The 12,417-nt window shown below is 48.2% G+C and overlaps 1 protein-coding gene across 1 annotated transcript; it reads left to right on the forward strand.

The window, feature by feature from the left end:
- Positions 1-2,764: 2,764 nt before the first annotated feature.
- On the forward strand, positions 2,765-5,669 carry SOWAHB (sosondowah ankyrin repeat domain family member B). Its single transcript, XM_083571306.1, has one exon. The coding sequence runs from the start codon at positions 2,767-2,769 to the stop codon at positions 4,801-4,803; it is 2,037 nt and encodes a 678-aa protein (XP_083427432.1). The 5' UTR covers positions 2,765-2,766; the 3' UTR covers positions 4,804-5,669.
- The last annotated feature ends 6,748 nt before the right edge of the window (positions 5,670-12,417 follow it).

Raw genomic sequence — 12,417 nt, forward strand, 5'->3', positions numbered from 1 at the left:
CGGCTGTTCGAATCCTGCCGATGGGGTGAGCTCCCCTTGCTCGGTCCCTGCTCCTGCTAACCTAGCAGTTCGAAAGCACAAAATGCAAGTAGATAAATAGGTACCACTCTGGCGGGAAGGTAAACGGCATTTCCGTGCGCTGCTCTGGTTCACCAGGAGCAGCTTAGTCATGCAGGACACAGGACCCGGAAGCTGTACGCTGGCTCCCTCGGCCAATAAAGCGAGATGAGCGCCGCAACCCCAGAGTCATCTATGACTGGGCCTAATGGTCAGGGGTCCCTTTACCTTTACCTTTAATGTATGCAGTCTAAGTCGAACTAGTGCCTGGGTTTGTTTTGTTCCTCCTCCCTCCCAGTCCCTTTTCCTTTTGTGTCATGTCTTTTGTCAGGCTAAAGGCAGAGACTTTCTTGCTACTAACTGTTATAAGCCACTCTGGAAGTCTTTTTTTGACCGAAGAGCAGGGTAAAAATGCCTATAAACAAACTCACTTACCAGGGAGTAAAGCCCCACTGAACTAATTGGGACCGCTTCATAAACATGCATAGTATTTAACTGCATGCTTGACTTACACATTGTTTGGAAGTAAAGCCCTGGTGGTTCAGTGGACTTTACTTCTAAGTACAGTGGTACCTCTGGTTAGGTCCTTAATTCGTTCCAGAGGTCCGTTCTTAACCTGAAACTATTCTTTACCTGAAGACCACTTTAGCTAATGGGGCCTCCTGCTGCTGCCGCGCCGCAGGAGCACGATTTCTGTTCTCATCCTGAAGCAAAGTTCTTAACCCGAGGTACTATTTCTGGGTTAGCGGAGTCTGTAACCTGAAGCGTATGTAACCTGAAGCGTATGTAACCCGAGGTACCACTGTAATGGTCTACTTCATGGGTAGGCAAACTAAGGCCCTGGGGCCAGATGAGACCCAATCGCCTTCTAAATCCAGCCTGTGGACGGTCTGGGAATCAGCGTGTTTTTACACAAGTAGAATCTGTCCTTTTATTTAAAATGAATCTCTGGGTTATTTGTGGGGCATAGGAATTGGTTCATCCCTGCAAAAAAAATAAAGTCCGGCCCCCCACAAGGTCCGAGGGACAGTGGACCAGCCCCCTGCTGAAAAAAATTGCTGACCCCTGGTCTACTTTCTAGTATATTCCAACCTAGCAATCTTCTTGCAAGGCACTCAAAGTACCTGCTGCCTTGGCTGGCATGCCATGGGCCACGTCCACAGACTGGACCCTGTCCTCAGGGTAATCTGAAGTATGTTTATTCAGAAGTAAGATCCAGTGGGGCTTCCCCCCAAGTGAGCATGCACAGATCTGCAACCTTTGAGTTATTTGCAGACCAGAAGTTTAACCCTCTGGTATGTGACAGTCTTGCCGAACACCAGAAAGCTAGGGCAGGGGCATTTGCAGACAGAGCTGGCCAGGACAACAAAGTCCTGTGGACAGAGAGATAGGCTAGGATAAAAGAGGATAAGCTCACGGATGTCGCTTTAAGTTGCTTGGAGAATGGATGGGTAAACAGCGGGATATGCAGCGACTTCCACTGAGATTTAGTGATCTCCACCCAGCCAAGGACTGACTGGGTCTGCACCTGCTTAGCTTAGCACAGGGTGTTCAGAGGCATCCAGGAAACAAATCACATTCTCCTGGGGAGGGTTCTGAGCGCCAGATAAAAATGCTTGGAGAGCCACATTTTCGCTTCGGCCATCTGAGCCCCCACCCCCGCAATAGAGTAAGTGAACGAATGTGCCTCAGATCCGGCTGCAATCCTGCACACACGCTTACCTAAGGGTAAACACCATTGAACTGAGTAGCGCTTCCGAGTAAAAATCACACGTCTGGGACTGTGCTGTTAATGTATAACTCCTCTGTAAACTTTACGCAGGGACTTTTCTCGCGCCTTCGTCCCTGCCGCCTGCAATTTCTGAAAGACTGCAGGGAGACATAGCAAAAGCGTGCGGAACTTTTAGAAACAGCTTCATCTCTCCTGTTCCTTTTACCCTTAAAGATGGTGTGTATCTGACGAAGTGTGCATGCACACGAAAGCTCATACCAAGAACTAACTTAGTTGGTCTTTAAGGTGCTACTGGAAAGAAAAAAAAATTTTTTTCCTTAAAGATGGGGCGTTTTGAGGGAGGGGGCGGGTGCTGCTGCTGCCAGGATTTATGTAGCGTTTTTTTCCTTAATGCACTTCACTGAGGCAAAGCAATGCAATTCCTGAACACACACACACTTCCACAAAGTGGAAGCTGTAAGGTGTCCCCCCCCCCCCATGGTAACGTAATTCACCTGAGGGTAAGATACTAACAGTTCGCTCTTGGAACTCTTCCTGGGCCTCACCTCCGCAGACACACTTTCCTTGACCTCCGCTTGGGAATATCTCCAAAACAGGTCAGGCTGATTTGCAAAGAAAGCGAGAGGCAGAAGTCTAGTTGTCAAGCATGGAGGGAAAGTGTAGAAGGGGCGGGGCCAAGGCGCGGGAGGGGCGGGGCCACGAGGTGGGGCGTGGGCGGGGCTACGAAGGCCAGGTGAAACTGACTCCGGGAAGAAGTTTCATCCTGGGCGCCGCCCCGGGGGAGAGCGCGCGTGTGCGGCGGTTTCTGTTCCCGAATGCCTCGGGCGTGCGGAACCGCGGCGGGGCTGGGGAGGAGATAAGCTTGGCGAGGTGGAGCATGGCTGGATGGAGGAGGAAGCAGCAGCGGCAGCAGCAGCGAGAGCCGTGCGCGCTGGGCCGGCGGAGGTGATCCGTGCGCCCGGGATTTCGAGGTCATCATGGCCAAAGAGCTGAGCCAAGCCGAGGTGCTGGACTTCCTCTGCCAGGCCGGGGGGAGCGTGGCCAACGCCGCCTTGCTGAGCCACTTCAGGCACTTCTTGCGGGACCCCGACGCGTCTCCGGCTCAGCTGCAGCGCCGCCGAGAGCTCTTCAAGGGCTTCGTCAACTCCGTGGCCACCGTAAAGCAGGACGAGCCGCCGGGCGCCGCCAAATACGTGGTGCTCAGGAAGCGCTACCGAGAGCTGGTGGGAGAGGAGCCCAAGGCACCTGCCGACGATGCCGCCCAGAGCCAAGCCGCCAAGCCGCCGCCGCCACCTCTGGAAGTGGCAGTCGGCCCGGGGGCGCTGCAGGGCCAGGCCGGGGCGCAGCGCGCGCCTAGGGCGCACGGCCAGGAGCCTCCCCGGCGCCAGGTGGAAGAGGAGCGCGCCGGCCCAGGCTCGGCCCACCAGCTTAGGACTTGCCCGGAACCTCGCAGGTGCCACCCGGGGGGGCTGGGAGGGCGATCGGGGGCGCTGTTTCCGCCAAACCCCGCGCTAGGCGGCCGGGGAAGCCCCTCGGAGCCGTGCGCCCTGCTTGGAACCGAGCAGCACAGCCAAAGGGCGCCCCGGCAGGCTCCTCGCAGGGACCCTCCGCTCCTACTAGGCGGGGCGCCGCAGTCAAATGGCCCCTATTTACCCGTCGGGAAAATGGGCGCGCCTCCAAGTGCCGCCAGCCCCCAGCAAAGGATCCGCGAGTGGGTGGAGAGGGCGCATGCCGTTACGCACCAGTCCGCCCTTCCTGACCCCCTTCTGCAGCGCGAAGAAGGGTCCTCCTGGCCAGCCCGGGCGTCGCCGCCCAGCTCGGTGGGGAGCGCCTGCCTTTTTCAGGATTCCTTTCCCGGGCTGGGTGCCCGGCGGGACCCCGCGCCCGTCTTCCGGAGCATCCGGTGCCAGCTCTCCCTGCAAGATCTGGAGGACTTTATCGAGAAGGCGAGCTCGGCGAGCGAAGACGGCAGCAGCGCCAGCGGAGGCAGCGACTCCTATCGGCCCGAAGGGCGCGCCGGCGTCCTTCACCAGCCCTTCCCTGCCAGGCAGAACGGCCACGGCGGTAATTCAACAGGGACAGCCCGGGCCAGGCCAGAGAGCCTCTGCTACAGACCCCACGGAAATGGCTTGGCCAAGGATGGCGCCATCCCAGAACACCTCGCCTTGCTCAACCGGGTGGTGAGCAGAGCCGCCTCCTGGGACAAGCTGTGGGACGCAGACTCCCCTAAACCCGGCAAAGAGCCCCCCAACCCCTGGAAAGTGACCAGACTGTCTCCCTCTCCCCTGGAGACCCCCCTGAGCCCGCGGCTGGTCCAGAGGCAAGGATGCTTGGCCACTTCTAGTGACGTGCAAGGGCTGGGCCCAGATCCAGATGCTCCGAGCGAAGGCAGGTCCTCCTCAGTGCCCTTGGAACCCCGAGAGCACGCTTGGCTGGTGAAAGTGGCCACTGGTTCGTGGATGCAGGCCAGGGCGCTCTTCCTGGAAGACCCCCACCTGGCCACCCGCAAAGACTTCATCATGGGCTACACTGTGCTCCACTGGCTGGCCAAGCACGGGAACGTGCAAGTGATGCAGGACTTTGTCGCCGGCGCCAGGAAAGCCGGCGTGGACCTCGACGTGGACGCCAAGTCCGGCTGCGGATACACCCCTCTGCACCTGGCTGCCATGCACGGGCACCAGCTAGTCGTCAAGCTGCTGGTGCAGAAGCTGCGGTGCAGCACGCAGGTGCGCGACAGCAGTGGCAAGAGGCCCTGGCAGTACCTGAGCAGTGCCACCTCCGGGGAGGTGTGGCAGCTCCTGGAAGCTCCTCAGGGCAAGACCATATTCCCGGCCCACCCCATAGCCAGGAGCTCCACCTCACTCGGCCCGAAAAAAGGCAAGAGCCCGGAGCTGGGCAGGAAAGTCAGCAGGAAGACTTCCTTGGCGGCGTACTTGAAACCTCAGCACATCAAGTGGAAAATGGGGAGCAGGTTCCAGCAGCTGCAGGAGAAGGAAGAGGAGTACAATGACTGAGGACCGCAGGGGATGCTCTCAGCTAAACCAATGGAGAGATTCCCAAGGGCTTTGCCTGCAATGTGGCTGGATTTGGCAAGGGACTAGAGGAGAGCAGAATTGAGCACTTTATCCATATTTATTTTAATTGATTTTATTTTTTTCCAATTATCCTAGGCAGGTGCTTCTATCGGGGTCAATTGATGGAGAAGTCTCACAGCACCCACTCCTTCAAGTCTTGTTGCTCTGTGCCTCATCGCAGAGAAACTGTTTTTAACCATGTTCTTATTAGTGCCCCGTCTTCAGGATCAGGTGTGGGAGAATGTACACTGTTTGGATGCTGGTGGGGACAGCTTTGACCTCTTAGGAATGCTTGTATGGAAGGGTGAACCAAACAGCTAAGAATCTCAAACCCATTTTTAACTCCCCCTCCAAAGAGTGGGGGTTTTCTGTATGCAGGAGAGCTTTTAATATGTAGGTGCTTGGGGAATTGGGGCTGGTGGATTTGTAGCTGAAACCACCATAATAGCAGTATTCAGGATGTCACTTCGGGGTGAAGATGGCCAGGCTTTTGAACTGGGGTGTCATTTGCCCGACAACAGCCACAATTTATTATTTGCCTTTAGGAGCAGGTTGTGAACAAGACAGACAGACTGGGGACTCCTTTTTAATTAAGTTGGGATCACCTTTTAGAGGAGTTTAAACCTAAGGAAAACAACCGCAACAAAATTCTGGAGTGGGATTGAAGTTTTATCTCAAATATCAGGTTAATGAAATGAAATCCTTTCCCTCTATGGCCACCCCAAAGCACAATCAGCAAAACCTCAGAATTTATTTTACTGTGTTATTTTAAAAAGCCTGTTAATAAATTTATTTTATTTTTCTTTGCTCCTTGATATATATTCAGTATCATTTGGCCTGTGTTAGGCATATTGTTTATGTCAATGTTGCTGGAATGCTGGGTGGCACAATGGGCTTCCTTTTTTTAATCCACTTTTTTGTTGTTGAACAAACCTTGGTTACAGCTCATGGCAAGCGAGAGAAAGAAATTAACTGTGAACTTAACTTGTTATGGGCAGCATGCTAAGTCATAAAGGTAAAGGGACCCCTGACCATTAGGTCCAGTCGTGGCCGACTCTGGGGTTGTGGTGCTCATCTCGCTTTATTGGCCGAGGGAGCCAGCGTACAGCTTCCGGGTCATGTGGCCAGCATGACTAAGCCACTTCTGGCGAACCAGAGCAGCGCACAGAAACGCCGTTTACCTTCCCGCCAGAGCAGTACCTATTTATCTACTTGCACTTTGATGTGCTTTCAAACTGCTAGGTTGACAGGAGCAGGGACTGAGCAACAGGAGCTCACCCCGTCACGGGGATTCGAACCACCGACCTTCTGATCGGCAAGTCCTAGGCTCTGTGGTTTAACCCACAGTGCCACCCACGTCCCTCTATGCTAAGTCCTACCTTGGTTTAACTCGGTGTGAGACAGCAGCAAAAAGGACCAGGGAGATGCAAAGTCTCTTCAAGTTCCACTCTGGGGGCCCGCATGGTCTTGCTAAGGCAGCATTGAGCTTATTGTGTTGTCCTCACATTATTGGACAACATTGTCATGGATGGTGCAATATAGTCTTAACTCAGCTGTACATATATGTCTTCACAGAGTGCTTAGTTAAACTATGGAGTTTGTTCCCTAAAGAGGTAGTGATGGTTACCAACATGGATGCCTTTAAAATAGCATGAGATAAATTCTGGGTTATTTGTGGGGCCTGCCTGATGTTTTTACATAAGTAGAATGTATGCTTTTATTTAAAATGCACCTCTGGGTTATTTGTGGGGCATAGGAATTCATTCATATATTTTTTTCAAAATATAGTCCGGCCCACCACATGGTCTGAGGGATGGTGGACTGGTCCCCAGCTGAAAAAGGTTGCTGACCCCTGCCTTAAACCAAGGTTACATTTGCCAAAACTGTATTTCCAGTTGCTATTTTGGGGCTAGGTGACTCTAAAAAGTCTTATTTTTCAAATGACAGACGGACTGTGATTGATTATCAGTTAAGCATCTGGCTGGTTCAGATGACAGCCTTGAGCCAGGTTCAGAGCTTTGAGAACTCAAAGAAGAAAAGTCACTTGGTCGAGGGGCCGTCCACAAATATATAGGCCTATTCTGACCTCTTCTTCTTAATGGTGACTTGGGCCATTCATAACATAGAAATATTCTTCACAGTGCAGTGGGGTGGGGTAAGTGAAGACAAGCTGCAGCAGTTAACTATCATGTTGTTCACTGCTCCTGCACAGGCTGCACAGATGAAGCATTTTGGTTCCTGAAATTCATTCTGATAGTGCAGATAAAATATCACAGATAGAATTCGACCGGATGGGGTGTTTTGTTGTTTAGTCGTTTAGTCGTGTCCGACTCTTTGTGACCCCATGGACCAGAGCACGCCAGGCACTCCTGTCTTCCACTGCCTCCCGCAGTTTGGTCAGACTCATGCTGGTAGCTTCGAGAACACTGTCCAACCATTTCGTCCTCTGTCGTCCCCTTCTCCTTGTGCCCTCCATCTTTCCCAACATCAGGGTCTTTTCCAGGGAGTCTTCTCTTCTCATGAGGTGGCCAAAGTCTTGGAGCCTCAGCTTCAGGATCTGTCCTTCCAGTGAGCACTCAGGGCTGATTTCCTTAAGAATGGAGAGGTTTGATCTTCTTGCAGTCCATGGGACTCTCAAGAGTCAGTGTGTGAAAACAGTCCAGATCCAAGGCTCCCCCAGGTACATACCTGCAGATGGTGGAGCCGTCAGGCGCCATCCTGGCACCCAGGTGCCTCACTTGGTTGCAAGGGGCTGATAGCCAGGTGCAAAAGGTGACTGCCTAATTTTGAACACTGCTCTGAATGCCAGTTTATGAGAATCGCAATCAGAGGCATACCTAATCTCCCTTGCGCCCATGGCAAGGAAATATTGCGGCTACCCAGAATAAATAATTTTTTATTTATATCCCAGCCAAAGCCGGTTTCAGAGCAGCTAACAACAATAAAAGTAGCACAGTTTACATAAAATCACAATCAATTAATTGAAATACATTCTAAATTCATTCTAAAATCAATTCAGAATCAAATTAATGGCAACTATTGGGCTAGAGTTCTGTAAAGGTAAAGTTAAAGGGAACCTGACCATTAGGTTCAGTCGTGACCGACTCAGGTTGTGGCGCTCATCTCACTTTATTGGCCGAGGGAGCCAGCATACAGCTTCTGGGTCATGTGGCCAGCATGACTAAGCCGCTTCTGGCGAACCAGAGCAGCGCACGGAAATGCCGTTTACCTTCCCGCCGGAGTGGTACCTATTTATCTACTTGCACTTTGACGTGCTTTCGAACAGCTAGGTTGGCAGGAGCTGGGACCGAGCAACGGGAGCTCACCCTGTCGCAGGGATTCGAACTGCCGACCTTCTGATCGGCAAGTCCTAGGCTCTGTGGTTTAACCCACAGAGGAGGGGGTCAGACTCTGCCTTGGCCAAAGGCCTGGTGGAACAGCTCTGTCTTGCAGGCCCTGCAGAAAGACATCAAGTCCCGCAGGGCCCTAGTCTCTTGTGACAGAGCGTTCCACCAGATTGGGGCCACAGCTGAAAAAGCCCTGGCTCTGGTTGAGGCCAGCTTAACCTCTCTGTGGCCCGGGACCTCCAAGATGTTTTTGCTTGAAGACTCTAAGGTCCTCTGTGGGACATACCAGGAGAGGTGGTCCCGTAGGTACGAGGGTCCTAGGGAGAATGCTGTTGCCCTTGGATCAAGCTATAGGCATCTGTTTGGCCACTGTGATAACAGGATGCTGAAGTAAATGGACCACTGGTCCGAGCCCACAGAGCTCTCCTTACTTAAGCAAGACACACACACACACACCCGCTGGCAGATGCAGCTGCAGCCCTGCTGGTTGCTGAGCACTGTTCAGTTTCACTCGTTCTGCTCTTTTGGGGATGAAGGAAATATTTCTCCAGCGTATGCAGTCTTGTTCTTTTTGTGCACAGACGATGATGCTGCAGAAGAGTGAACATCTTGTGACGAGCACAGCATGCAGAATCAAGCAGCCTATTGCCATAGGAGTCTCCTGCCAGCTTTATCCTCGCAGGTGTCGCCTCCTTTGTTCCAGAGCATGTAGAGGAATTTGTGCCAAATAAGCTGCTGTGCGTTTTGAAGTCGGGTACCTTTTATTTTATTTTTTAAAAAAGAGGGACAATGTTTAAATCACCTGAAGGTTCAGGCTGCACACACGATGACTGGGAGCCAGGGTGGAGCTACACATTCTGAAACCTGCACCTGTCGAGAAAATCCAAATTGGAGGCAATGGGGCATTTGCAAGGGACATTGGGCTGGAAGGCGGATGGAGTTTTCCCCAGACAGGCTTTACTTACATTTTTCAAGCAACAGAAGATAATTAAAAACAAATCAATCTTTTCATATCTTAGATTTCATTTACTTATTTCCCCGACCTCCTCACACCTCCCTTTTTTGTATTCCCGTTCACATGTTTAATTCAGCAAATCCTTACCCTCTTTATTTTTATCTTAATTCTATATCTCAACATATTATAACTTTATATTTTCATCCGTTATCAATCCATTTTTGCATATTCTTATTAACCTTGTTGCTAAGGCCGCTTCATTTCAATCCGACATTATTTTAACATTCATTAATTTTACAATGTTTCTGCAAATAGTCTTTAAATTTCTTCCAATCTTCTTCCACCGACTCTTCTCCCTGGTCTCGGATTCTGCCAGTCATTTCCGCCAGTTCCATATAGTCTATCACTTTCATCTGCCATTCTTCCAGGGTGGGTAAATCTTGTGTCTTCCAATACTTTGCGATGAGTATTCTTGCTGCTGTTGTAGCGTACATAAAGAAAGTTCTATCCTTCTTTGGCACCAATTGGCCGACCATGCCCAGGAGAAAGGCCTCTGGTTTCTTCAGGAAGGTATATTTAAATACCTTTTTCATTTCATTATAGATCATCTCCCAGAAAGCCTTAATCCTTGGGCACGTCCACCAAAGGTGAAAGAATGTACCTTCATTCTCTTTACGTTTCCAACATTTATTTTTGCAAGCTTGACTGGTGTCATGTAACACCTGTATATCATTTTCATAATATTCTCTCTTAAGGCATTACATGCTGTAAATTTCATACCTGTGGTCCACAACTGTTCCCAGTCAGCAAACATTATGTCATGTCCAACATCTTGTGCTCAGTTAATCATAGCAGATTTAACCGTTTCATCCTGCGTATTCCATTTCAACAGCAAGTTATACATTCTTGATAGTATCTTTGTTTTGGGATCTAACAGTTCTGTTTCCAATTTTGATTTTTCCACCTGGAAGCCAATTTTTTTATCCATATTGTACGCCTCCCTTATTTGATAATAATGAAGCCAGTCTCGCACTTTATCTTTTAATTTCTCAAAACTCTGCAATTTCAATTTGTCACCTTCTTGTTCCAAAATCTCCCAATATTTCGGCCATTTGGCCTCCATATTGAATTTTCTCTGGGCCTTTGCTTCCATCGGTGACAACCACCTTGGGGTTTTATTTTCAAGTAGGTCCTTATATCTTATCCAAACATTAAACAATGCTTTCCTGACAATATGGTTTTTAAATGCTTTGTGTGCTGTAACCTTGTCATACCACAAATATGCATGCCACCCAAAAACGTTATTAAAACCTTCTAAATCCAAAATGTCAGTGTTCTCAAGAAGCAGCCATTCTTTCAACCAGCAAAATGCTGCTGATTCATAATAGAGTTTAAGGTCTGGCAGGGTGAATCCACCTCTTTCCTTTACATCAGTTAATATTTTAAATTTTATTCTGGGCTTCTTGCCCTGCCAGACAAATCTAGAAATGTCTCTCTGCCACTTCTTGAAACAGTCCATTTTGTCCAAAATTTGCAATGATTGAAACAAAAATAACATTCTTGGCAATACATTCATCTTTATAACAGCAATTTGACCTAACAAGGAAAGCTTCAAATTTGACCATATTTCTAGATCCTTTTTCACTTCTGACCAACATTTCTCATAATTGTCTTTAAATAAATTCAAGTTCTTAGCGGTCATGTTAACCCCCAGTTATTTTACTTTCTTAACCAATGTTAAACCTGTCTCCTTCTGAAGCCTCTCTTTCTCAATCGGTGTTAAATTTTTCTCAAGAACCTTAGTTTTTAACTTATTCAACTTAAATCCTGCCACTTGACCAAATTCTTGAATCAGATCCAATACTCTTTTAGTACTAGATTCTGGCTCCTGTAGTGTCAATACTAGGTCATCTGCGAAAGCTTTCAATTTGTACTGTTTGGCTCCGACCTGTATACCTTTGATCAGATGGTCCCTTCTAATCATATTTAGCAAAACCTCCAGAACCGAAATAAAGAGCAATGGGGAAATTGGGCAGCCTTGTCGTGTCCCTTTCTCTATCTTAAATTCCTCTGTCACCACATTATTAACTATTAGTTTAGCCTTTTGTTCTGAGTAAATTGCACCTATACCATTTTCAAACCCTTGACCAACCCCCATCCCCTGAAGATTTTTCTTCATGAAACTCCAAGAAATATTATCAAAGGCTTTCTCCGCATCTACAAAGATTAAGACTGCTTTAGTGTTAATGTTCACTTGCAACTTCTCCAAAATGTTAATTATATTCCTCGTATTGTCAGACAAGTGTCTACCCGGGAGAAAGCCAGCTTGTCTTTATGTATCTCCTCCACTAATACTTTTTTTAGCCTTTTAGCCAAAATATCTGCAAAAATTTTATAATCCACATTAAGCAGGGATATTCTTAAGTAGTTCTTAAGTTGTGTATTTTGTGTATTAAGTAGTTCTTAAGTTGTGTATTTTTGGACTCAGTTTTCTGTATAAGTGTAATATAGGCTTCCTTCCACGACTCTGGCGCTTTTCCCCCCTCCAAAATTTCATTGCAGACCTCCTTTAGTGGTTGAATTATCCAATCTTTCAAATATCTATAATATTTTGAGGTTAGGCCATCCGGCCCTGGAGATTTGCCCAACTGCATATTCTGGATGGCACCTTCCACCTCCTGTTCTGTTATTTTATTGTTCAACATTAACTTATTTTCTTGAGAGATTTTTTGTAGTCCATTTGTTTTTAAAAATTGATTTATATCAGTTTCTTTCTGTGGCCCTTGTGTATATAACTGTTTAAAATACCTCTGGAAACATTTTCTAATTTCCACTGGATTCTGTATATTCTTTCCTTCCACTTCCAAGTTGGTAATAGTATTAAGTTTTTGTCTTTTTTTCATTTGCCAAGCTAACAGTTTCCCACATTTGTTAGCCGATTCAAATGTCCTTTGTCTCATCTGTTTGATTTTCCATTCTATTTCTTGGTTCATCATTTTCATATATTGAACTTGGTATAACTTTATTTCTCTCAGAATCTCTTGTGACTTTGGTTTCGCTCTCAATTTCCTCTCTCCCTCTTTTATTTTCTCCAAAATTTTATCTTTTTTCTCATTTTGAGTTCTCTTCTTTATTGCATTCTGTTGAATTAGAAACCCCCTCATAACTGCTTTGCTTGTGTCCCAGATTACTCTTTTTTCCATAGTAGTGTTCATATTTATCTCAAAATAGTCTCTCAAGGTTTTTTGGGCC

This window comes from Podarcis filfolensis, assembly GCF_964270895.1.
Source record: "Podarcis filfolensis genome assembly, chromosome: 9".
NCBI lineage: Eukaryota > Metazoa > Chordata > Lepidosauria > Squamata > Lacertidae > Podarcis > Podarcis filfolensis.

What these genes read in the sequence shown, in the direction of transcription:
- SOWAHB (XM_083571306.1), top strand. Translation starts at nt 2,767, where the DNA reads ATGGCCAAAGAGCTGAGCCAAGCCGAGGTGCTGGACTTCCTCTGCCAG.